Source organism: Lactuca serriola, chromosome 5 (assembly GCF_051521515.1).
Source record: "Lactuca serriola cultivar US96UC23 chromosome 5, Lser_US96UC23_V15, whole genome shotgun sequence".
Taxonomy (NCBI): domain Eukaryota; kingdom Viridiplantae; phylum Streptophyta; class Magnoliopsida; order Asterales; family Asteraceae; genus Lactuca; species Lactuca serriola.
The window spans coordinates 295057702-295082839 of NC_136412.1; the positions used below are offsets into that span (position 1 = coordinate 295057702).

General features: G+C 38.7%; 1 protein-coding gene across 12 annotated transcripts; it reads right to left on the reverse strand.

Annotated features, from left to right (window-relative positions):
• Window positions 1-12189: 12189 nt before the first annotated feature.
• On the reverse strand, window positions 12190-24635 carry LOC145054683 (transcription factor KUA1-like). 12 transcript variants are annotated; one of them, XM_079002932.1, is made up of 8 exons: window positions 24037-24635; window positions 23650-23846; window positions 22979-23314; window positions 21899-21955; window positions 21341-21421; window positions 20458-20523; window positions 20086-20248; window positions 19766-19996 (listed from the first exon to the last, which is right to left on the reverse strand). In XM_079002932.1, the coding sequence occupies exons 1-4, from the start codon at window positions 24368-24370 to the stop codon at window positions 21899-21901; spliced, it is 924 nt and encodes a 307-aa protein (XP_078859058.1). In that variant the 5' UTR covers window positions 24371-24635; the 3' UTR covers window positions 19766-19996; window positions 20086-20248; window positions 20458-20523; window positions 21341-21421. The 12 variants fall into 12 exon arrangements, with proteins under 12 accessions (XP_078859052.1, XP_078859054.1, XP_078859051.1 ...); XM_079002926.1 differs by lacking the exons at window positions 21899-21955; window positions 22979-23314; window positions 23650-23846; window positions 24037-24635 and adding exons at window positions 12190-12411; window positions 12846-12911; window positions 13708-13788 and having other exon boundaries at window positions 14087-19996; XM_079002933.1 differs by lacking the exon at window positions 21899-21955 and having other exon boundaries at window positions 24037-24632.
• Between the last annotated feature and the right edge of the window lie 503 nt (window positions 24636-25138).

Sequence of the window (25138 nt, forward strand, 5' to 3'; positions counted from 1 at the left end):
TTATTTCTAGTTATGAAGGCACCCCAGAAAGGATTTTTCTTCTATTTTCAAGTTTATACCAATTTAGTTATGAGCTTAAACACCTTAATCCAACAATCTCCCACTGTTGAACTTTGATTCAAATCAAGCGTCGTCCCTAAGATAAGTGCTCAGTTATTCCTTTGTTCTTAAAGATATCATATGAACAGAGTCATGTAATAAATGATCAACATCATGCTCATTTGTTTGTTTTTCAGTCTCCGATTTAATGATCAAATTCATACTACAAAATTGAACACATTAATTTAGTCCGGACCAGGCTTGGTTCTTATAAAACAACTCAAATCATCGAAGGGCCCCAAGGCTATCACTTTTCCTTATTTAGGAAAAAGGAACGAATTACATTTGACTATATATTCATACCTTTTACTCACCAAATCATACATGTAATAACCCTTTATAACATCCATTTACGATATGCATTTGAGTAAGCCAATGAACAACTAATTTCTAAACTATGAGCTATATATCTCTGCTTTAAGAATAGTTGATATTATCATCTTAGAATTACGCGTGATAAAATCCATGAAGTAATCTCTAAGCGTGGTTTTATCTAATACTCAAAATCTTCTTTTTCTTAGTACTCATTAATATTGCAGCAATCCAATGCAATGTCTAATCTCTATAGATATTCCACAAACTATTCATGATAGTCTTAATTCATTACTTACTTCCAAAAGTATGATCGACTGTGGAATTTTGAAAAATAAAATTATTCGGGAAGTAAAACATGCAAAGTGAAACACAATAATAAATTAATCAATTATGGCATCAAACACTTTTATTATAAATAAATCTCTATTATTTAATCATAGAACAATTGTGAATTTATTCATAGTAGATTGTTATGTGTAATCAACTAACTACTTAACTTAAGTAACATCACTTATTCCATGTTCTAAAAACGCATACTATGCCTCTCTATAGTCGTTCCTTTATGAACAAATCGACTGGAAATTACTCTAATGATGCTCATTTCACAATTCCTAATTCTCATTGCTATCTAAGATGTAGTGGAGTTTCTTCTTTACATGCATTTCCCTTCTGAGATGTCGAAGGTCTAAAGTCATAGTAACTAGGCCTTCGATATTATAGAATGTTCCACTAGAACTTGTTACTTAGAACAATTCCAAGGTTATGAAGTCTCAAATTCAAGGAAACTCCTTGAGCACTTCTCTTGCATTAAAGTTTCCACCTCACATGTAGATTTTATTGTTGGGTAATACAAGCATCAAATACACTCAACAACTAGGTAGAGGAAGAATCGAAACAACAAAACGATATACCTAAGTGTACATGCAACCTATGGATCTATGGATTCATACTATTACTTCTACCCTATGAAATCCGAAAATACAAGGAAGAATACTAACCTCTTTAGCAGCTAATGATTGCGTGCCACCTTGTTTGGATGATGAGGATCCAAACTAGAATCCCTCTCTTGGTTCACACCCAATGAACTCAAAAGAGTAGAAACAAATATTAAACTAGGAGGGATGAACTAATAGAAAGTTCTTCCACAATGAGGGAGAAAGAAGGTGGCGAATACTCAAGCCAAAAATTAGCAGGGAGGAATGAATCCCTAAGGCCCTATTTATAGCCTTGGATACCTCTTAGGGTTTTATCCTTCCATCCATGTGGGATAGGATAGGCTAAGAACGAAATTCCCTTTATCCAAAGGGAATTTTCGTCTAACCCCCTTCATTCTAGGGTTCTGGAATGTTCCCTGATTAACCAACTATTGATTAATTCACATTCAACCCTTCTATTAATTAAACTGTTAATTAATTCCCAAATTGTTTTCTAATTAGTTTCTAATTAATTATTAAACCATAATAATTAATAAACTAACTACTCCTATTATTTATTCTACTCAATTTTGAGTCTTGAAGGCAACCCAAGAGGACCCTGTTATTATTAGAAATATCACCAACTAGTTAATGACCTTGTGCACACTTCCAACATTTATAACCAACTCTTATTATGGAAACATTTCCATATGCCCATCTCCCATTATGGAATCATTTCCATATTCCCATATGACCATCAATTCTGACCAAGAATCATCTCAATCCAAAACGTGTCACTATGGTCCTCCCAAAACAATACCATACTTCCAACTTTCCGCAAGCAACCAATCTTCAGTAAACCTCAGAATGTCCTTGAAAATTTGTTTAATATATCTAGTCACTTAAAACTCTAGTCTTTTTTCTCATAATGCTCAAAGCATTTGAAAAATTAGAATAAGAGAATATTATAGCATATGAAATCGATCCTATATCTGAAGCATATGGGACTAGACTCATTATATCTTATATAAGGATTTGATATCTATTGAATCTCTTGCTATAATATTTCCATATAGAATCTTCTATGTTGAAACATTTCAACACACTATTCATATATGATTTAGATTAAGTTTTATTAAACTATGCATTCTAAACCTTTAGATTCGTAATGAAGTATGAGTTCCCTCTCCCTTAATTCCGATATAACGAAATAGTTAAAAACTTCTACAATTTGAAAACTAGAGACATTGTTCCCTATGAATAGTATTGTCATCATGCAATTCCAACATAACAATTAAGCTCCCACTAGCTTTGACATGTACTCAGAAATCGACTAGAATTTTAGAAATCAGTACCCTTTGGCTTTTTCATGGAAGTGCATATTCCTATTTTGTGATGCTTCGTCAAGCCTCTAATTAGGTTTCTTAAGCTTATGCACTTTATCTGGATAGTGTAGGTGTTTAAACCCTTTCAAGACATGATAAACATATCTCCTGAAAGTTTAAAAAATTCCTTGTCATTCATCATAATTCGAAATATGAAGAGCGATGGCGTAATCATATTATGAATTTGAGGATGTATTTAATACAACCAATATCCATATTCATCCATATCAAATCCTTAAAATCAACTAGCGAAAGTGTTTCCTCATAAACATTTTCTAGAATTACAGCGAAACCTTTTGCCACCTAGATTAGAAGGTGCATACATTCTCGTCCATGTAGAACTTTCATTTTCAACCTACAGTCATAAGACAAGGTTTAGGACAAACCAAAATCACATTTAGGTCTCCTTCATGGACCGAACTTCACTATCCTTCATTTCTCGCTTTCTGGCATCTCAAAGCCCACCAATGCTTTCGTTTATGTTAGCAGCTCACTCGTATTGATCAGTGTACCTTCACTAACCAACACCCTTTGCTTTTTCAGTTAAATAAAAACAAAGAACTCAGAAGTAATGCCGACTTAACTGAAGTGCATAGAAATAAGAATGTGTCAATAAATAAAACAGGCGTTCAACCACGGGTTGCGCGCAAATGATAACAAAAAGGATCATTGTCGCTTGACTCTTGAAACTATCAAGATCAATACAAATCCCACTGACTTCTAGACATATAATTTTTCTCTCAAGAGACATTCTTTGACGAGTTAAAACACGCACGCAAAAGTTCATGCAGATTCCCGACATGATAACACTCTTCATAATTGGATTCAGTTCATCTTTTGTTTCTCGACTGCCGAAAAATACCATAACTCCAATTCTTAATGTGCTTGAGCGAGAAATCATTCTTACTCCACTTATTACGAGGTGTTATCAACCTTCTTAGTTTGAATGAATTTGAAGATGTGATTTAGATTTAACAGAGAATAACTCTAAAACTCGATTGGAAATGAAGTATAACTAATCCCTTGATCGAACCATTTCCAACAATATTTGATTCCTCTTCTTAGTCATACAATTTCACTAACATGTTCTATTGTTCTTTGAGGATCAGTTGTGATATAATTCCATAATCACTAAGATGATCATAAAACATTATAAAAAAGTACTCTCCTTTCCTTTTATATTGGAGAATATTTTATCTTTTTGCCTAATAGATTCTTCTATTCGTTATGCCACTCTTTAAATCTTTTCAAAGTATTAGAGTTACATTTAATCTTATAAACACAACTATATTTACTGAAACATCATTGAATCATGATGAATAGAGTTATCGTCCCTTGTGATGGATCTGAGGAGTTTATAACAACATGTACAAGGTCCATTAATCCATCACTTGCCTCACATAGACATGTCAATAATGACTCCATTATAATCTCTCCAATGAACAAAACTCTCATTCATCATCAATTTCGAATTGTATGACTCCAAGTTTCTATCCAATTGAAACTTAGTGATAAGATTTCCTTTCACTTGGTCAAATTTGACAATACCAGAAGCACGATATTATAAAAATTACATCCACAATTAATATTTCTATTATTAGAAACACAATCATTAATGTCATTGCAAGGAACTATAAAATAAGATAACAAAACATCATTTTATTGCAAGGAACTATTAAAGCTATCCTAACTTCTTAGTAGTAGCTCAAAGTTCTGAATATCGAACCATATGACAAAATTCCATTTCTCATGATGATATTTAGCTTGCTTTGCTCATGCTTCTTTCTTTCTCTTAGATCTTAAGGGGGTTTCAAGATCTAGGAGGGAAATCACCTGCAAAGTAGATCTTGGAGCCTCCCAAATGCACCAAGAAGAGAAAATTCAAGGCAAATGAAAACATTCAAGTCAATGCAAATGTGTCTGCGGTTATCCACAAGAAGTTACCTCCCAAATGCAAGGATCCGGGAATATTTGCTATCCCTTGTACCATTGGTGATTTGCATGTCGAAAGGGCCATGTTAGATCTTGGAGCCTCGATCAATGTGATGCCATATTCAGTTTTTCAATCTCTCAATGTTGGACCTTTGGAAGAAACCGGAGTAATCATTTAATTAGCAGACAAGTCAAGTGTGTCTCCAAGAGGAGTGTTGGAGGATGTGTTAGTACAAGTTAATCAACTTGTTTTTCCGACGGATTTTTATGTCATTGATCTTGAAGAGAAGACTCCTTCCAAATCATCTATGATCCTCTTTGGAAGACCTTTCATGCATACTTCTCACACAATCATTGATGTCCATAAAGGAAAAATAACTATGGAGTTTGATGGAGAAACCATTCACTTCAACATCTTTGAAGCAATGAGGTACCCTAGCAACATTTCTCCATTGTATCGGGTTGATGTGATTGAGCCAATAAACGAGATAAGCCCTAATGTATGCACAAACAAGATACTCATGGCAGATGATTGTAAGCCTAAGAGGGAAGCTCAAAGAAGATTGAATCATCCAATGATGGAAGTGATCAAGAAGAAGATAATTAAAAGGTTCAAAAGGTGCAAAGAGAAGAAAAAGGCATTTCATGACAAGCACATAACCCAAAAAAAAACTTTATTCCTGGTCAAAAAGTTCTTTATCATTCACACTTAAAGTTATTCCTGGGAAAGTTGCGATCTCGATGACACGGACCTTTTATTGTTCTAAAAGTGTTTGATCACGGTGCAGTTGAAATTAAGAGTTTGGAAACAAATCAAATATTCAAAGTGAATGGGAACCGCTTGAAACCATTTTATGAAGGCTTTGACACGGGAGAATTCAACAACATAACATTGGAAACTCCACATTACGAAGGTTGAAGGAAGCGGGACTATGTCTTGGCAAAGATGTTAAACAAATGCATTGTAAATAAATAATCTACGCTTGAAGTTTTGGGTGTTTCTAAGCTTGAAATTGGTCTAAAAATAAGCAAATTGAAGTCTATCAATGATTTTGGTGAAGTTTGAAAAAATGTAAAAATCTACAAGTTGCGCAGGTCCCCGCGCAGCCGTTGCGCGACCGACCCCCAGCCACGCAGATTCCGAGTTCTAAATTATCCCCACATGGGATGTCATCTGATTGCAGCGTGCGGCATGTTCCTCACCCGCGCAAATGTTTGCGCGACTGACTACCACCCTCGCGGTACTTGCGAGACTGCCTTCAACCCTCGCAGATTCTTGCGCGGCCAAGACCAAATCCTTCCTCTTCTTTGCGAGACCAATGATGCTAGTTATTTATTTGCGCGACCCAACCATCACCCGTGCAAAGTTTGCGAGGGTACCCGCGCAAATATGTCACTTCATAAGAAAATTTTGAGCCATTTCATATGCCTCCTTTACGCGACCAAGCTTTCATCCATGTGAATTTAGGCGGCCAAGAACTCCATCCAAGCATCATTATGCGACCCATGTGTTGCTTCCATACCGTCCTCGCAGGCCTCCTCCATCTTGATCCCGGTATGATCCTTCCTTACTCACATCCTAAGCATTGAGGACAATGCTTAATTTTAAGCTTGGGGTGAGGTATTCTTTATCTTTTTTTATTGCATTTAGGTTGTATATTGTTGCATTTAGAGTAAGTCATTTAGGTCATTCATAAAATTTGCATAAAAATTTCAAAAAAAAAATATTGCATATTTTGTTTCTTTCTTTTCTAATTTTTATACTTTTTAGATGCATTCTAGTTTAAGTTCATGCATTTTTTTCTCTCTTGTCTTCTCATCCTTACAGATACCATAGCGCCGAGTCATAAGTATTGAATCATAGATTGGTCCCGGGTCTTGATATGAATTCCTTGTATTTGATAAATGGGACACGTTTTGAACCTAACAGACCATTTTGAGACCACTTGTATGGGGGTCCGATGCAAGTAGCTTGATTGGGTCTAGGTGCGGAGGGATGTGGTTGGTCATGCCAATGTGTGCGAGCAAAGATTATCCCGGTAAGGTATTTTGCATACATTGAAGATATTGAAGACTCGCATCTTGGTTTTAGGGGAGTACCCCTTAGTACTCCCAAGTATCGTCCGAGCCTTACTTAGTTAGATTCTCACCACCTTTTTAAGATAGGTCATCATTTTTCTAGGGGTCTATAGTAGATAGTTAGATAGATTTTTGTTTGTCACACCTTGCATTGAGGTGCTTGATGAACTTTGAAGTGAGTCCCCCAATTCACATCTTTTGGGACCAAGTTTTTTCGGTAACACCCATTTTTGAGTCATATCCCACCCTTTTTAGTTGATCTTGGCACATTGTCAATGATTATTAGGTGTTCATGTTAGCCTCCAGTTACATGGTGAAATTCCTTAGCCCTTCAAAGAATAAAGACAAGAAGAAAACACAAAAAAATGAAGAAATTTGAAAAAGTGAAGACAAAAAGAAACAATGAAGAAGATTAAAGAAAAGTAACAAAAACAAAGAAGAAAAATGAAGATAAAGAGCAACACAAAAAAAAAAAGAACAAGAATCCAAGTTCAAGGCTTCCCTTAAAAAAAAAAAGAGATCGAATATCAAGCAACGAACAACCTGAAGACCAAATAAAAGAAGTTCAAGATTGAAGATTTAGGTTGTTAGGTCTAGATTTAGGTTAAGTAGAATTTTTATTATTTTATTTTATTTTTGATTTTTGGTGAGAGAAGGCCCCGACGATGAGACGGTAGACTGTAAAGGAAAGTACAAGGGAGATGCCCTATTTCGTTATTATACACTTTAGCCTGACAAATATAGGAATCATAGTGTGTGAAGAGGCGCCTTTCCTTCATGCATTATGATCTGCATTGGTGATTTAAAGTGCCCCCACTGGGCGCATCTCTGTTTCCTTTGTATTGCACACCGCAACTACATCCAGCCGTTATCTATTCGTCCATCAAGTGGTTAAGAATATGGTTTATGGCTTTAAAGAGGGGAACATTTTGACGATGCATAGGGTCCATGAAGGACTAATTCTGACCATGTTGACTGATGTTGACCAAGTTCTATGGTATCTTTCTTTTTCTATTTTTATTTTAGTTCATCACGAGTTCATTTTAGTCTTGTTCTAACTTGAAGACAAGTTAGGTTTAAGCTTGGGGTGATTTGATAGTTTATTTTATTTACTTCTTTTTATAGTTTATTTTAGAATTTTTTAGATGTTTTAATTATTAATGCATTATACATTCTTTATTTTCTTTATTATGGATCGTGGCGGATGCTTTTTATTTTGCATAAGGTATTTTGCAGGTTTTCGGTGTTCGTTGCGGTTGCGGGTTGATTGGAGACGGAATTAGTGGGCTCTTAAGGCATTGTTGGGCTTGGTGGATCCATAAAATAAGATTTGGGCTTAAAAATCTAAAAGGCTTGGATGAAGTGGGCTTTTGAAGATGGATCTTGGACTTTTATTTTGGGCTTGGAGCATCCACATTTGAAGCTAAATGATGATTGGTTGGTTTAAATCATATGGATACGGAGGGGACCAAAGGAATATTTGGTAGTGGAAGGGTGGAGTGGAGGAATGAGGAGCCAATAACATTACAGCAACACTTGCGCGGGTGGAATTTCCATCGTGCGGGTACCCGCGCAACTGCCCAGTTTGGGCATTTTGGTCATTTGGCACACCATAACCTGGGGGGGATCAGTTCCATCAGCTACACACCTCGATTTTTCACCGTTGGAGACCTGGAGGAGGCGATTTTGAAGCTTGAAACCCATTTCTTGTCATCTTTCCAAGTCATTGGTAGTTTCTTTATGCAATTAGACTTTTGTGATTGTTATTTTGTTGCCATGAGTGGCTAATTTCTCTATATTGGTTAACTTTGGTTAAAACCTTTGAATGTTGTGGGTTTTTGAAGGATTCATGCTAGATTATAAATTATCTTATGTTTATGTTTCTAGATCATATTTCTTATGCTTGTTTAATGCTTTGATCATGAACTTGGCACTTGAATGAGCTATTGTTAATTTATTTCTTTGGTTTTGCATTGAATCATTGAATTAACTTAGAACAAGGGCTCTATGATGGTAAAAGTTATCTCTAGTTTATGAATCATAGCTCATTTATGGATGTGTAAGCATTGACATCCTCTAGGAATTGGGGATTCCTTCTTTCTTAAGGCTAATTAACTTCTTGGGTTCAATTGCTTCAATTAAACCCTTGATCTTGATTAAGACGATATGTTGTGGGCTTCCCCAACCTCCATACTGCCTAAGAGGAATCTTGGCATATCATGCTTCATGATTGCTATAACCAATTTGGGATGAATGATAAGCTTCATGTTGAATCCTAATGATAAATACACAAATGTTCATTGTGTTGAATTGCCTTAGTTAACCAACTCTCTCCAATATTTGAGCATCTCATTATCTTGCTTAATTGCAAGTTTTTAGTTATTCAAGTCTTTTAGTTTTCAAGTAATCAACCCCCCCCCCCCCCCCCCTTAGTTTAATTGTAGTTAATTAGTTTATTTACAATAGTTCTTTTAAATTGCATTGATGATTGAATACAACCATTTCCCCGAGGATCGATACCCCTTTTACCATTATATTACGTTTTATTTGCAAACAAATAGTGTAAATTGCTTGGTGGGCTTGACATCCCATCAGATACGAAATATTGAAACACTACACATTATTAATCATATTCAATTTGCCATCCGTGGTACTTTTACAAAAAAAATGGTTAACGTATGCTTGTTTTCCATTCATTTTCTTTATTTCAACCATTACCTCACTCTCTCCTCGGACATGAGATTTTTTAAACTCCTTTATCGACAATTTATTTTTCTTGATTTTTATCCTTTTTTTATGTTGGCTTCTTTTTGTCCATCGCACACATTCATGCACGAATACTGAAAGTGTGTATCTCAAATTATTATTCTTTGTCTTTTACACCCTTCTTCACTCTTCAACATCTTCCGATGTCTAAATGTATCATTAGAGGTGAAAGCTGATTGATGAGATGAACAATTCTCGACCGGTCTTTTAGTAGATAAGAAGAACATATTTTTACAAACAAATGCAAATTCATGATTTCAAGATGAGTACGAAAGTTTGGTATGAAATTCTTATAATTTTAGGTTCTTTATATATTGCTTGAAAGATATAGAAGGTGGCACATTTTGGTATTTTCACATGCTACCTGGATGTTTTCGCAGGTGGTCGAGAGATTTATGTAGGTCACCAAGCAATAAAGAGATTTTCACAGGCCACCTAGATTTCGTAGGTAATCACCTATGAAAACAATAGCTAAAATGATCATTTCTCTAATTTTGCTTAAATTTTAGAAAATTATATTTAAAATTATCATTGATTTGTCTTTTTCTATGAAATAAATATATGGGTCGTTTTGAAAACATCATTAATAATTTGATTTTTCAAAAACATAATTAACCCTTTATTTTATTATATATATATATATATATATATATATATATATATATATATATATATATATATATATATATATATATATATATATATATATATATATATATATACACTAAAGTCTCAATATTTTCAATGATTTGACAAAAAAAGTCATAACATTATTTTTTTGACAGTAAAGTCCTAACTACTAGCAGTTTTTGACACGCTTACCCTTTTTTGCTGGTTAACCGGTAATTAGGACTCTATTGTCAAAAAAAATAAAATTTAGGATTTTTTTGTCAAATCGTGAATTAAGATTTTACTGTCAAAAAATAAAGTTTATGATTTTTTTGTCAAATCGTTGAGAATATTAGGACTTTAGTGTATATATCTTTTTTTTGTTAGAAATTTAATAGTATAATAGTCTTTAAGTATACGTGTTATTGGAACTGCATTGGTCAGCTAGATCGTATTGAAATCTTTAACGTTTTGCTTTTTGTTAAATAGTTTTTTTTTTTAATTTCAACGAACTGACATTGAAAAAATGGAGATAATCAAGGAAGAAATAACGAATTAGGGTTGTGTTGGGTTTTTGCAATCCTAAAAATGGAGAACTAAAAAATCAGAAAAAACAAAACTGTCATTCTTACCCCTTCTCAACATTCACACCCTTTTGACTAGGCGTGTGTTATTTGTGTTTGTACAATATGTCTCCTCTTTTCAGTTCTGATTTGGCGGCAAACCAATTGATGTTTGTGTTTGTACAATATGTATACTTTTTTTAGTTCAAGATTTGGCGGCGAACTAAGAAGAAAGTTTTACAAGTCTTCTCACCCTCTTCCGTTCTCTCTTTTGCACATGTCTCCCTGGTCGTGATTGTAGCAGGGTAAAGATGATGATGGTAAGAAAAAACAGTGGTGTTGTGACGAAAATCACAATTAAAAGTTTTTGGGTCTCACGAGCCTGATAAAAATATTTGTTTCTAAGGAAACAAGACTATACACTAAAGTCCCAATATTTTCGACGATTTGATAAGAAAGTCCTAAACTTTAACTTTTTGACAGTAAAGTCCTAATGCATGATTTGACAAGAAAATCATAAACTTTATTTTTTTTTACAGTAAAGTCCTAATTACCGGCTAACTAACAAAAAAAGGTAAGCGTGCCAAAAATTGCCTATAGTTAGGACTTTACTGTCAAATAAATATAGTTTATGACTTTCAGGTCAGATCGTTGAAAATATTAAGACTTTAATGTATATATCCTTATAAATTATAAATAGGCTCCTATGTACTTTTGTCATAATCATACAGTAGTTGTAAGACTCATGTATTACATGAGTTAGTTTAAAAAAAAAGTTATATATGATTATCTAAATATTTTATAACTTTGAATTTATAAGAAAATAAGAAAAAACAATGAATTATCAAAATTGAAATGTGTTTTTTATCTTTTAAATTTAAACAAATAATTTTAATGAGCTTTAATTTGTGAATTTTGAAATTAGAAGGTAAATTCATTAATGAGCTTGATATGCATTTTTATCTGTTAAATTTAAACAAATAAACTAATGAGCTTTAATTTATGAATTTTGAAATTAGAAGGTAAATTCATTAATGAAATTGATATGCATTTATTATTGCATTTATTATAATTATTATATTAAAATACTATGTGGATAGTGGTGAATTTAGAACAAAAAATCACATTGTTCCTAAATTAAGTGTAACCAATAAAAAAAAATCAACAACATTTTTGGGGTCGGGTCGGGTCGGCTCATGTACCTTAAAAGAACTGAATCAGTTCAATCGGCTCATGTATCTTGTGTCACCGATTAAAAAATTTTAAAAAACTGATTGAAATATAACTGAAAAAGGTGTACGGTTTAACGAAAAACTAGTTGATTATTAGTCCATTGATAAAACGGTGAACGGAGAGTAAGAGTCTTTGGCATGTGGGCTTTCATTTTATTAGAATAACTTATTTATTTATTAATATTTTGAGAGTGACGATTAAGAGTGGTTAACTTTTTGTTATCAATTCCATAATTTAAAATAACAAATTGCCCCTAATAACTTATATTTTTGAAATATCCAAAAATATGACCCGAAAATTTCATTTTTAATATAACCAAAAATTATAAAACAGAGTATCATATAATAAAACCATACGCTGCGTATCTCAAACCATACTAAAATATTGTGAGAAAAATGTGTCACAACTGTAACAAAACATATCTAAGTAAACTGAATCAACACCCAGGACAAAAACTGAAGTTGTGGTGTGTGCGATGCCATCATCCCGAGCTCTTCCCTTTACTTGCGGAAGTACCTGAAACCAAAAACTGAAACCGTAAGCACGAAGCTTAGTGAGCTCCCCCAAACTACCACATACCACACAATAACAAATAAAGCACATACTGGGCCTTGCCCACTGCATCGGACCGAAGTCCGGAACTAGCTGCATCGGACCGAAGTCCGGAACTAGCTGCATCGGACCGAAGTCCGGAACTGACTGGGACCTTGTCCCCTGCATCGGACCGGAGTCCGGAACTGTCTGAACATAGCATATCATAAACACGTATTCGCTAACATAACACATATACTACATCGGACCAAAGTCCGGAACACATAACACAAAACATGCTTGAATCACAAAGACATCAAGCACTCTAACTACTGCATCGGACTGAAGTCCAGAACTACGGTTAACTAAACGGGCCGGCATTGTGTCCGTAAACCCGTTCCTATTGGAAGGAAACTCACCTCATGAACTGGCTGCTGAGTGTATGGCTCTGGAAGCTATCTGTTGCTACTCCGGTATCTCCCCGACTACAATTCCATAAACACACTCAATCAAATACTAATCACTGTATTGGGGTAAAATGACTCTTTTACCCCTGGTCAAAGTCAACTCTCCCGGTCAAAGTCAACCTACAGTTGACCTGACTCGCCGAGTTGGGCCGCCAACTCGCCGAGTCCCTATTCTCACTTCTCAACCCTACTCGCTGCTACTCGTCGAGTATGGCATCAACTCGACGAGTTCCCTTTCGAATCTAAAACTCAGGCAATCTGCATCCGACTCGCCGACTCATATGAACAACTCGACGAGTTATTCTTCGAGCTAAGAAGATTGCCTTGGACTCGCCGAGTTCCTCCATTACTGAGTCTGACCTCCAACTCATTGAGTCCACTCTACTACTCACTGGTCCCCACTCGGCATCACTCAAAAGGGGAAAATCGGGGACTCGCGACTCGACTCGCCGAGTCGCTTGCATGCAGCTACTCTAGACTCGGTTCTGCTTGAATCCAGCGTATAAAACTTATAGATCTGGGCTCCCTTAGCTCGATTAGCACGTAAAGATTCTATCTTTACGTGCCCATAAGCATCCATGAAGATAATAAGGCTCAAAAAGCATAATAAAGGCTAGATCTAGGGTTCTCATGCAAAGCATCTTCAAAAAGGCAATAGATCCGGGCTCTACAACTCCTAAATGAACAGATCTAGGGATATCTCGACCTATTAAGGCATCCCTAAAACTATAAGGTTTGGAAAATACATCAAACTAGCCCTAGAAGTGTTCTAATGGAGGTTTAAAGCATAAAACAGAAGGAATCCAAGAAATACCTCAATGAACTCTGATTTTGACCTTGGATCTTTGCTCTACACCTCTTCTCTTTTGATCTTTCCTCTTTTTCTTCTTCAAGCCTTCAAGAAATCACACAAAAACACTTAATCAATCAAGGGATGGTTTAGGATTTCTCACAGGCTCTCTGAGGGTGAGGGAGGCGAGTTTGGGGCACATAACATTGCTTAAATAGTGAGCAACTCGGGGATTTAGGGTTTCTTCTTGGCAGGCAGACTCACCGAGTCCCGAATATGGACTCGCCGAGTCGCCGACTTACACGTGCTCGAAATCCCGTCCCTACTCGACGAGTCGGGCTATAGACTCGTCGAGTCCCTCTTGAAAACTTCTAAATAAATAAATATTATGGAAACAACATACCAGAGACGGGTCGTTACAATTCTCCCCCACTTGACTCAGACTTCGTCCTCGAAGTCTGCTACGGCTGAATCTGCAAATAACTCCGGGTAGTGCTCTTTCATCTCCTCCTCAGCCTCCCACGTCCACTCAGACCCCTTCCGGTGCTACCACTGCACCTTCACTAACTGAATTACCTTGTTCCTCAAGGTCTTTGTCTTCCGGTCCAGAATTGCAACCGCCCTCTCAATATAATTCAGGCTGCTATCAACCTGAATATCTTCTAAGGGAACAACTGCTGACTCGTCCACCAAACACTTCCTCAGCTGAGACACATGGAAAGTGTTGTGGATCTGGCTAAGCTCTGCTGGAAGATCCAACCGATAAGCAACCCGACCCACTCGGGCCAAAACCCTAAAAGGACCAAAGAACCTGGGACCCAGCTTGCCCCTCTTCCGAAACCTGATGACACCCTTCCAAGGTGAGACTTTCAGAAGGACCATATCGCCCACCCGGAACTCTAAGTCTGAACGCCTCCTGTCGGCGTAGCTCTTCTGCCGACTCTGAGCAGTCTGCAGTCTACTACGAACCTGTTGAATCAACTCGGTCGTCTTGAGCACCACCTCTGTGCTCCCAAGGACCCGCTGACCGACCTCGCCCCAACAAATCGGGGTCCTACACTTCCTCCCATAAAGCATCTCAAAGGGAGGTCGATCAATGCTCGCATGATAACTGTTGTTATACGAAAATTCCGCTAACGGAAGATACGTATCCCAACTGCCACCGAAGTCGAGGACACATTCCCGGAGCATGTCCTCGAGAGTCTGAATCGTCCTCTCGCTCTGCCCGTCCGTCTGAGGGTGGAAAGTGGTACTGAAATGGAGACGAGTACCCATCTCGTCGTGAAACCGCTTCCAGAATCTGGATGTAAAACGGACGTCTCGGTCTGACACCACTGATACCGGCACTCCATGACGTGCCACTACCTCCCGCACATAGATATCGGCTAACTTTTCTGTCGATATGCTCTCCTGGATCGGTATGAAATGAGCACTCTTCGTCAACCGATCCACTATCACCCAAATCGAATCTACCCCACGTGCAGTCCTGGGAAGCTTGGTGATAAAATCCATGGTGATGTCCTCCCATTTCCACACGGGAATGTCTAACGGCTGCATTTTGCCGTGAGGCCTCTAGTGTTCTGCCTTGACCTTCCTGCAGGTCAGGCACCTCTCTACATACCAGGCGACATCCCACTTCATGCAGGGCCACCAATAATCGGGTCGAAGATCTCTATACATCTTCGTCGCCCCTGGGTGGATAGAAAATCGAGACTTATGAGCCTCGTCCATCAACATCTGCCGTACTCCGCCCCAGTACGGTACCCATACTCTCCCATGAAGGGTCAACAACCCTCGACTATCATAATCAAATGAAGCTACTCGGCCCACTATCCTTTCACACTTCTATCTCTCCTCCTTGAGGCCCTCAACCTGAGCCTCCCTGATCCGATCCAACAATGGAGTAATCATTGTCATCCTCAGACATAAGTCTCTGATAGGGGCTGCTGACGCCTTGCGGCTTATGGCGTCGGCCACTACGTTGGGGCTTCCCTGGATGGTAAAGGATTTCACAATCATAATCCTTCAGCACATCCAACCACCTCCTCTGTCTCATGTTCAGATTCGGCTGATCCATAAGGTACCTCAAACTCTTGTGATCTGTGTAGATGGTACAACGAACCCCATAAAGGTAATGTCTCCAAATCTTGAGGGCAAACACAACCGCCCCCAGCTCTAAATCATGAGTAGGATAGTTAGCCTCGTGAGGCTTCAACTGTCTCGAGGCGTAAGCTATAACACGGCCTCGCTGCATCAATACTGCTCCCATACCTGTGATTGAGGCATCACAGTAGACTACAAAATCCTCTACTCCCTTTGGCAGGGTAAGGATCGGAGCCTCGCACAACCTCCGCCTGAGGGTCTCAAATGCTGCCTGCTGCTCAAGCCCCCAACGAAACACCATCGACTTCTTGGTCAGTCGGTGAGCGGCACTGCTATCTTGGAGAAATCCTGAATGAACCTCCGGTAATACCCTGCCAACCCAAGGAAGCTCCGAATCTCGGATGGAGACTTCGGGACCTCCCACCGCATCACAGCCTCTATCTTGGCCGGATCTACTAAAATACCCTTCTGGTTGACGAGGTGACCAAGGAACTGCACCTCGCGCAACCAGAACTCGCACTTGGAGAACTTTGCGAAAAGTCTCTCCCTCCTCAGAACTTCTAGCACCTCTCTCAGGTGCTCCTCATGCTGCTCCTGCATCTTGGAATACACCAAGATATCATCTATAAATACTATCACAGACCGGTCCAGCATCGGCCTGCACACACGGTTCATGAGGTCCATGAACGCGGCTGGAGCGTTGGTGAGCCCAAATGACATCACCACAAACTCATAATGACCATACCTGGTCCTGAAAACAGTCTTCTGCACATCCTCATCTCTGACTAGCATCTGATGATACCCAGAACGTAAATCGATCTTGGAAAACCAAGACGCTCCCTGAAGTTGGTCAAACAAATCATCTATCCTTGGGAGTGGGTAACGGTTCTTCACCGTTACCTTATTCAATTCCCGGTAATCTATACACATACGGTGCGAACCGTCCTTTTTCTTCACAAACAAAATCAGAGCTCCCCAAGGCGAACTACTCGGTCTGATGAAACCCTTGTCTAGCAGCTCCTGCAACTGCGTAGACAACTCCTGCATCTCAGGGGGAGTTAACCGATACGGGGCCCTAGCTATCGGCGCCGCACCCGGAATCAGATCAATCCCGAACTCTACCTGTCTCTCTGGAGGTATCCCAGGCAAATCCTCTGGGAATACATCAGGGTAGTCTCGCACTACCGGAACATCATCTACTGCCATCTTACCCTTCTCCCGGGCATCCAAAACATAAGCTACATATCCGGCGCAACCCTGCTGAAAATAGCGCCTCGCTCTTGCGGCTGAACAAAAAGCTGGTCCGCGCTGTGGCCTCTCGCCCTGAATCACTAACTCTCCCCCACTGGGAGTGCGAACTCTCACTAGCTGCAGCTCGCAATCAATCACCCCCCCCCCCCATTGGGACTCAACCAATCCATGCCTACTATAACCTTATTCCCTTGCAGGGGAATAGGAACCAAGTCCACCGAAAACTGCTCGTTGAACAACTGAAGAGAACATCCTCTGTGTACTCTGGCGACCCTCACGGTCATGTCATCTGCTATCTCGACCTCTAGTGGACAATCCAGCTCCCCTGGAGCTATACTAAATCTCTTGCTAAGCACTAGCGATACAAACGATCGGGTAGCCCCCGAATCAAATAATATTGTAGCAGAAATGTCGTTCACAGAGAACGACCCTATACAAAACATATAATCATAAGCAATAAACAATCAATAACAATATAGAGATGAAGGGAAGATACATACCCGTCACCACATCAGGAGTCGCTCGTGCCTCCTCTGCTGTCATCTGAAAAGCTCTACTCTTCGCCACTGGCGCCTCGGCTCGGCCCTGCCGGCCATCTGTAATCCTCAAAGTAGCAGGGGAAGGTGCAACCACCTTCCCTGCTGCAGCTAAACTCGGGCACTAGGACTTTTTATGTCCCCTCTGATTGCACTGAAAGCAAATCAGATATGATGCTGCAATGGCGGTAGCAGGAGCCGTACAATCCCTGCTCAAATGCCCGGTCCGACCGCACTTGTAGCAGTCGAAACTCCTTGCCTTGCACACCCTATCGTGCAATCTCCCACACTTGCCACATCGACCGTGGCTCTGCTGACTCCTGGATCTGTGATCTGAAACCTTGGGCTTTTTACCCGAACTACCTGTACCCGAAACCGCCTCCGGTTTCCTCTTCTTCTCCATCTCAAGGTCAATCTCCCTCTCCCGAGCCCTAGCAATCATGTCATCCAGCGTTTTACAGCTGGACCGGCTCACAAACTGGCGGATATCGCTCCGCAACATCTCATGATAACGAGCCTTCTTCATCTCCTCATCGGCTGCATACTGAGGAACGAGAAGAGCCCTTTCCCTGAACTTGGCGGTAATCTCCGCCATGGTCTCTGTAGTCTGGGTGAGGTCCTGAAACTCTTTAGCTAACTGTTGCACCTCAATAACTGGTGCAAACTCCGCCCTGAACCTGATAGAGAAATCAGCCCAGGTCATGGCATCTAGCGCTGCATCATCTCCAATGGTATGTCCGACCTCTTCCCACCAATCCCGTGCCCTGTCCTTCAGAAGACAGGACACCAATCTAACCTTGTCCCCCTCGGGACACCTGCTCGTGCGGAAAGCGTTGGCCACATCCGCCAACCATCTAGTACTCGCTATGGGGTCCCGCGCCCCGTGATAATCTGGAGCTCCACATGCCCTGAACTCCCTGAAAGTAAGCATGCGCGACCCCATCATGGCCGCCACCTCGGCACGGAAGGTGCCCAACCTCTCATCCATCAGCTCTAGGATACCTTCCTTGATCGAACCGAAGATCACAGGAGTCTGCTCCAGTATGATACGAGTAATCTCTAAAGAAAGAAACTCTCTGGTCTGCTCATCCATACGCTCGGCCCCCGAGCCTGATCCTGATCCCTCCCCGGCACCGGTACTGCCGTCTGCTAGCCTCGGACACAAAACCACCATTCGGAAACACATCAAGGCAACATCAGAAAACTGAAATATCTCAAGGGATCATTGATACTACTACTAGCTTCCTGGTCTTGCCTCAGCCTTCCTTGATTCGAGTACGGATCCTCTACTTTCAGTAGTACGGGCCCATACTACCTTCCACATCTATCCGTACTTTCCTCAAGAACTGCCTTGACTCCACCAAGTCACTACTACTACTACTGATCTCTGCTACTCTCATCCTAAGCTTGCCCTAGGGAAATCTCTGACTCAACTCAAACCAGTCCTCAGCTGCTGAAGGCCTCCTTATATTGCTAATTAGCCATCACCTGAATACCATCACATGTGATGAGGCTCAGATAATCCTTCGAGTAAAATCTCGTCCCTACAACGGTTGGACTCAAACAAGAGCTGCGCAATAGGGCCAAATCCAATACTCTGAGATTATTCAACCCTGATCACATGTGACGTGACGTATTCACCTAATGGCTAACTCCCATCACCCGGAGTCCCACAAAGCACAAAGCAAGCAGCATTCAGACACAAGAAACTACTCAAGCAATTCTATTCTCATAACGAGAAAACTATACTATCATACAATGCTAAACTTATACTATCAGGCATAACCTAAACAGGTTATCCTACTGCTGTCTACTCAATACTAGTATGCAATTCTCAATAAGCTGAAACACATATAGCAGGCACATAAGGCATCCTCCTAGATCCTCAGTCCTATACTAGCATGCTGTTCTACTGAAACTGAAGTTGAAACTGGAACTAAAACTGAAACTGAACTAATAAACTTGTATGGGTAATTTGGGAGTACTTACTTGATCTCGGCTGATCGCATGCACCACACCCTTATCTCGTTTAAAAATTCTTTTCTTTCTAAGTGCTTTTTAAAATTCTTTCGAAAACATTTTCCTTTTGAAAATCTTTTTATTTTTCCCTTAGTTTGAGTTCAGATACACCCGGAAGTGCATCCGAATCCCTCAAACCAAGGCTCTGATACCAACTTGAAACATCCCAAAAATACGACCCGAAAATTTCATTTTTAATATAACCAAAAATTATAAAACGGAGTATCATATAATAAAACCATACGCTGCGTATCTCAAACCGTACTAAAATACTGTGAGAAAACTGTGTCACAACTGTATCAAAACATATCTAAATAAACTGAATCAACACCCAGGACAAAAACTGAAGTTGTGGTGTGTGCGATGCCATCATCCCGAGCTCTTCCATTTACTTGCGGAAGTACCTGAAACCAAAAACTGAAACCGTAAGCACGAAGCTTAGTGAGCTCCCCCAAACTACCACATACCACACAATAACAAATAAAGCACATACTGAGCCTTGCCCACTGCATCGGACCGAAGTCCGGAACTGACTGCATCGGACCGAAGTCCGGAACTGACTGCATCGGACCGAATTCCGGAACTAGCTGCATCGGACCGAAGTTCAGAACTGACTGGGACCTTGTCCCCTGCATCGGACCGGAGTCCGGAACTGTCTGAACATAGCATATCATAAACACGTATTCGCTAACATAACACATATACTGCATCGGACCAAAGTCCGGAACACATAACACAAAACATGCTTGAATCACAAAGACATCAAGCACTCTAACTACTGCATCGGACTGAAGTCCGGAACTACGGTTAACTAAACGGGCCGGCATTGTGGCCGTAGACCCGTTCCTACTGGAAGGGAACTCACCTCGTGAACTGGCTGCTGAGTGTATGGCTCTGGAAGCTATCTGTTGCTGCTCCGGTATCTCCCCGGCTACAATTCCATAAACACACTCAATCAAATACTAATCACTATATTGGGGTAAAATGACTCTTTTACCCCTGGTCAAAGTCAACTCTCCCGGTCAAAGTCAACCTACAGTTGACCTGTCTCGCCGAGTTGGGCCTCCAACTCGCCGAGTCCCTATTCTCACTTCTCAACCCTACTCGCTGCTACTCGTCGAGTATGGCATCAACTCGACGAGTTCCCTTTCGAATCTAAAACTCAGGCAATCTGCATCCGACTCGCCGAGTCGTATGAACAACTCGACGAGTTGTTCTTCAAGCTAAGAAGATTGCCTTGGACTCGCCGAGTTGTATGAACAACTCGCCGAGTTCCTCCATTACTGAGTCTGACCTCCAACTCACTGAGTCCACTCTACTACTCACTGGTCCCCACTCGACATCACTCAAAAGGGGAAAATCGGGGACTCGCGACTCGACTCGCCGAGTCGCTTGCATGCAGCTACTCTAGACTCGATTCTGCTTGAATCCAGCGTATAAAACTTATAGATCTGGGCTCCCTTAGCTCGATTAGCACGTAAAGATTCTATCTTTACGTGCCCATAAGCATCCATGAAGATAATAAGGCTCAAAAAGCATAATAAAGGCTAGATCTAGGGTTCTCATGCAAAGCATCTTCAAAAAGGCAATAGATCCGGGCTCTACAACTCCTAAATGAACAGATCTAGGGATATCTCGACCTATTAAGGCATCCCTAAAACTATAAGGTTTGGAAAATACATCAAACTAGCCCTAGAAGTGTTCTAATGGAGGTTTAAAGCATAAAACAGAAGGAATCCGAGAAATACCTCAATGAACTCTGATTTTGACCTTGGATCTTTGCTCTACACCTCTTCTCTTTGGACCTTTCCTCTTTTTCTTCTTCAAGCCTTCAAGAAATCACACAAAAACACTTAATCAATCAAGGGATGGTTTAGGGTTTCTCACAGGCTCTCTAAGGGTGAGGGAGGCGAGTTTGGGGCACATAACATTGCTTAAATAGTGAGCAACCCGGGGATTTAGGGTTTCTTCCTGGCAGGCAGACTCGCCGAGTCTCGAATATGGACTCGCCGAGTCGCCGACTTACACGTGCTCGAAATCTCGTCCCTACTCGACGAGTCGGGCTATAGACTCGCCGAGTCCCTCTTGAAAACTTCTAAATAAATAAATATTATGGAAACAACATACCAGAGACGGGTCGTTACAATTTTTCTCTTTTTAAAATGGTTTTTTGAATAATTTTTTTAAAAAAATCAAATTCAAGGTAAGTCCTCTATTTTTTCTAAGACATTCTAAGATAGTTCATAATTTTTCTATAATATACATTGTAAATGAAATTGAGAACTTAGGTAGGTCCTAGGACCTACCTAAGTACATGATGCATATGTCGTCCCCGTATGTGGAATATAATAAAATAAGAAAACCTATAAAATAACATATGAAAAAAAAATTAATTCAAAATAACTACAAAATGAATGACATTTAGCATATTGAATGAGAGTGTGACATGTGGCAAAAAAATATTCATTTATTAGAGTAGATTTATTAGAGTAGATATGTTTTTTCATACAACACAAAATGGAATGACGATTTTCCATAATTTGTTTTGATCAATAATAACATTATATCAATGGTCGAAGGAAACATCGCAAGATCTTTATAGTTTTATAGGGTTGGATTGCATCTTTATTATTATCTCAATCGGGTCTCTTTTATCATGCCCCTGCCCCATTCATCAATCATGTTATAAACTTGTAGTTTATCCAAACAAATGGTCTGACAAATCGTTCATTGAATATATTACAAACTAGTTGTGAAACTCATGTATTATATGGGTTAATTTAGAAAAAATTTAAATATAAAGTCAAAATATTTGAGAACTTTGAATTTATAAGAAAATAAGAAAAATAATGATTTATTATAATGAAATTTTTTTTTATCTTTTAAATTTAAACAAATAATTTAAATAAAAAAAAGAAATTAATGAGCTAAAATTTTGAGAATTTTGAAATTAAAAGGTAAGTTTATTAGTGAAATTAATATTAATTTATTACTAAATTTATTGTAATTATTACATTAAAATATTATATGAAATTTAATAAAATAGAAAAACTTATAAAATGACATGTGAAAAAAAAATTAATTCAAAATAATCACAAAATGAAATTTAGCAAATTGAATGAGAGTCTGACAAGTGGAATTTATTAGAAAAGATATTGAATACCGATACAAAGAGAATTTCTGCTCATGCGAATTAAACCCTAATTTAATAGGGTAATATATATACATATAAGTATATTTGTAGTTACAAAAATATCTTATTCTAACCGGGCCAAGTTGTCGAAGGTCTCAAAATTCAAAAAAAAAAATTATATATATCTACAATATTTAATAATTAGATTTTTTTAGCATACAAAAAAGGTTAATTTAAACTCAAATTAAATTACTCTGATAATTGGCCCAATTTGGAGTGAAGTAGTAGCAGATGACTTGTTATTTTCCACCGGCTTTGGAGCAGCAAGTGTAAGTTCTAAATCAAGAGTACCACTTTTAGAGCCAATAGTACCACACGGAGAAGCATGCACATGTGAACACATTGATGTTGTTTCATAGGATTTGACTGTTGGATTGTAGTAGACATTTTCTTGTTTTAGTGAACTGAAATCTATCAAAGAAATATTGTTACTCCGATCTTGATGACCTTCATCAAAGGAGTTTGTTCGACTCATATTGTAACTATTTTCTTGATTTGCTACTACATTCTTGTTGTTGTTGCCCCTAACCTGTGACCACAACCAAAAATAACTTTAGAAATTTTTTTTAGAAGTTTTATCAAGAAAATGAACATCGATTCTCTGGGTTTTCTTCAATTACAAAAATTTTGGAGTTTAGCTTCATCAATTAAAGGGTTATAGTTTGTGTATTATGTGTTGTACATTGTTGTAAAAGTTTCAAACCCCTACCGAATGGAGTGCATGGTTGAATAAAACAAACTATAACGCACATTGATGAGGCTTTAAAACTTTATATGACCTCCATAGCATAAAGCCTAATGGAGGTACCATTTTTTCTACACAAAGTACAACCTTGCAATGCATGATTGTGAGGAAACACGTACCAAATCAAAGAGGCTCGAACGACGTTTCTTCTTGACAAGACTAGCCTGCCTTAGAAAGTACTTTTGGGCATGACTTGCAACTTGTGTAGGTGTTCTTGTGGTCACATAGTTCCTTGAAATCCCTCTCCAATCACCTTTCCCAAGTTTTTCAAGACCAGTTAAAAATAGACGGTGTTCATCTTCCGACCAAGGAAATCCTACAAAACCACCCAACCAATATGTCACAATTGAAATTCTACATTCTTTTTATGTAAAAAAAAGAATTTTAAAGTTGAATACATGCATGGCATATGGTGGCATACATAATATAATGTAACCATAAAGAGAACTTTTCAACACTCTCATACAGTATATAAGTAAATAATATTGTTGATGATTCTTGCATACCTTTTTTCCGTTCTTGAGCTCTAAGACCATCTGAAGCATAACCAAGTGACATACTCTTGAGGTCGCTAGCGGACACCCGAGAAGAAGATAAGGAAGATGAAGGTGAATGTGAAGTTGAAGCTTGTAGTGGTGATGAAGAAGCCAAACAATCCATGCTAAGGCATTTCTTAATGACCATAGAGTGTGGTGTGTCTAGTTGAACCCCAAAGAGCCTCAATCCCCCTCCACCACCCCCACCTATCAAGATTGTGCTATTGACATTGCCTCTATTATAACTAGTGCAAGTTCTTGAATTGTGGCCTATGTTTCCACAATGTGAGCATTTTCTCCCCATTTTGGTTCAAATTCTTTTGCAAAAGAAAGAAGTAAGAATGACCCACAAATACCCAACACCTAAAAAGCACACCCAAAGAGAGAAAAGAAAAGGAAATGTTAGGTTTGGCACAAAGGCAAATAATGATGATGATATATGTGTGGTGGGAGGTGGGGTTTTGGCAAAAATGGATGCAAACCTAAGAATAAATGATTGGGTGGATATTCTTTTTTACGATTTGAAAAAAGATAATATTTTTATGACCAAAATCACTTATCCAACTATATAAATAGAAGAAAAGAATCTTGATACATGATATTGGCATCTCGAAAGGATATCACGGGAAGATATGATATGATGTGTTCGTGATTAATTTGCACAAACATAGTAGGGTTTAAAGATCAAGACATTCGTTTGTCCACTTGGGATTTATGCTATTTTTTAATAATAAACAAAACCCAAGTTACATATCCGATAACAAGATAAAATATGAAGTTATAGTCGAGTAAAGATAATTTAAATAAGTTCGTACTATGGATTTGATATTTTACACTGGCCGGCATCTATTATTGGAGTATGGAAGGCCTCAATTAACCTCTTAAAGAATCTTGACATTAACATCGTTGAAGTTGTAAGCATATGTTGACATGATTAATAAAGAAACCAATCTTGATTTAATTATTTGATGATCAATCAAGTATTAAGTTTGGGTATTTTATGAGTTGAATCTTTTAATGACATAATTTCGGAATAACCTTTTTGTAATAACTTGTATATTATGCAATATAA

Coding starts and splice junctions, on each gene's coding strand:
- LOC145054683 (XM_079002931.1), bottom strand. CDS start 18,759: ATGTGTTTCCGAATGGTGGTTTTGTGTCCGAGGCTAGCAGACGGCAGT.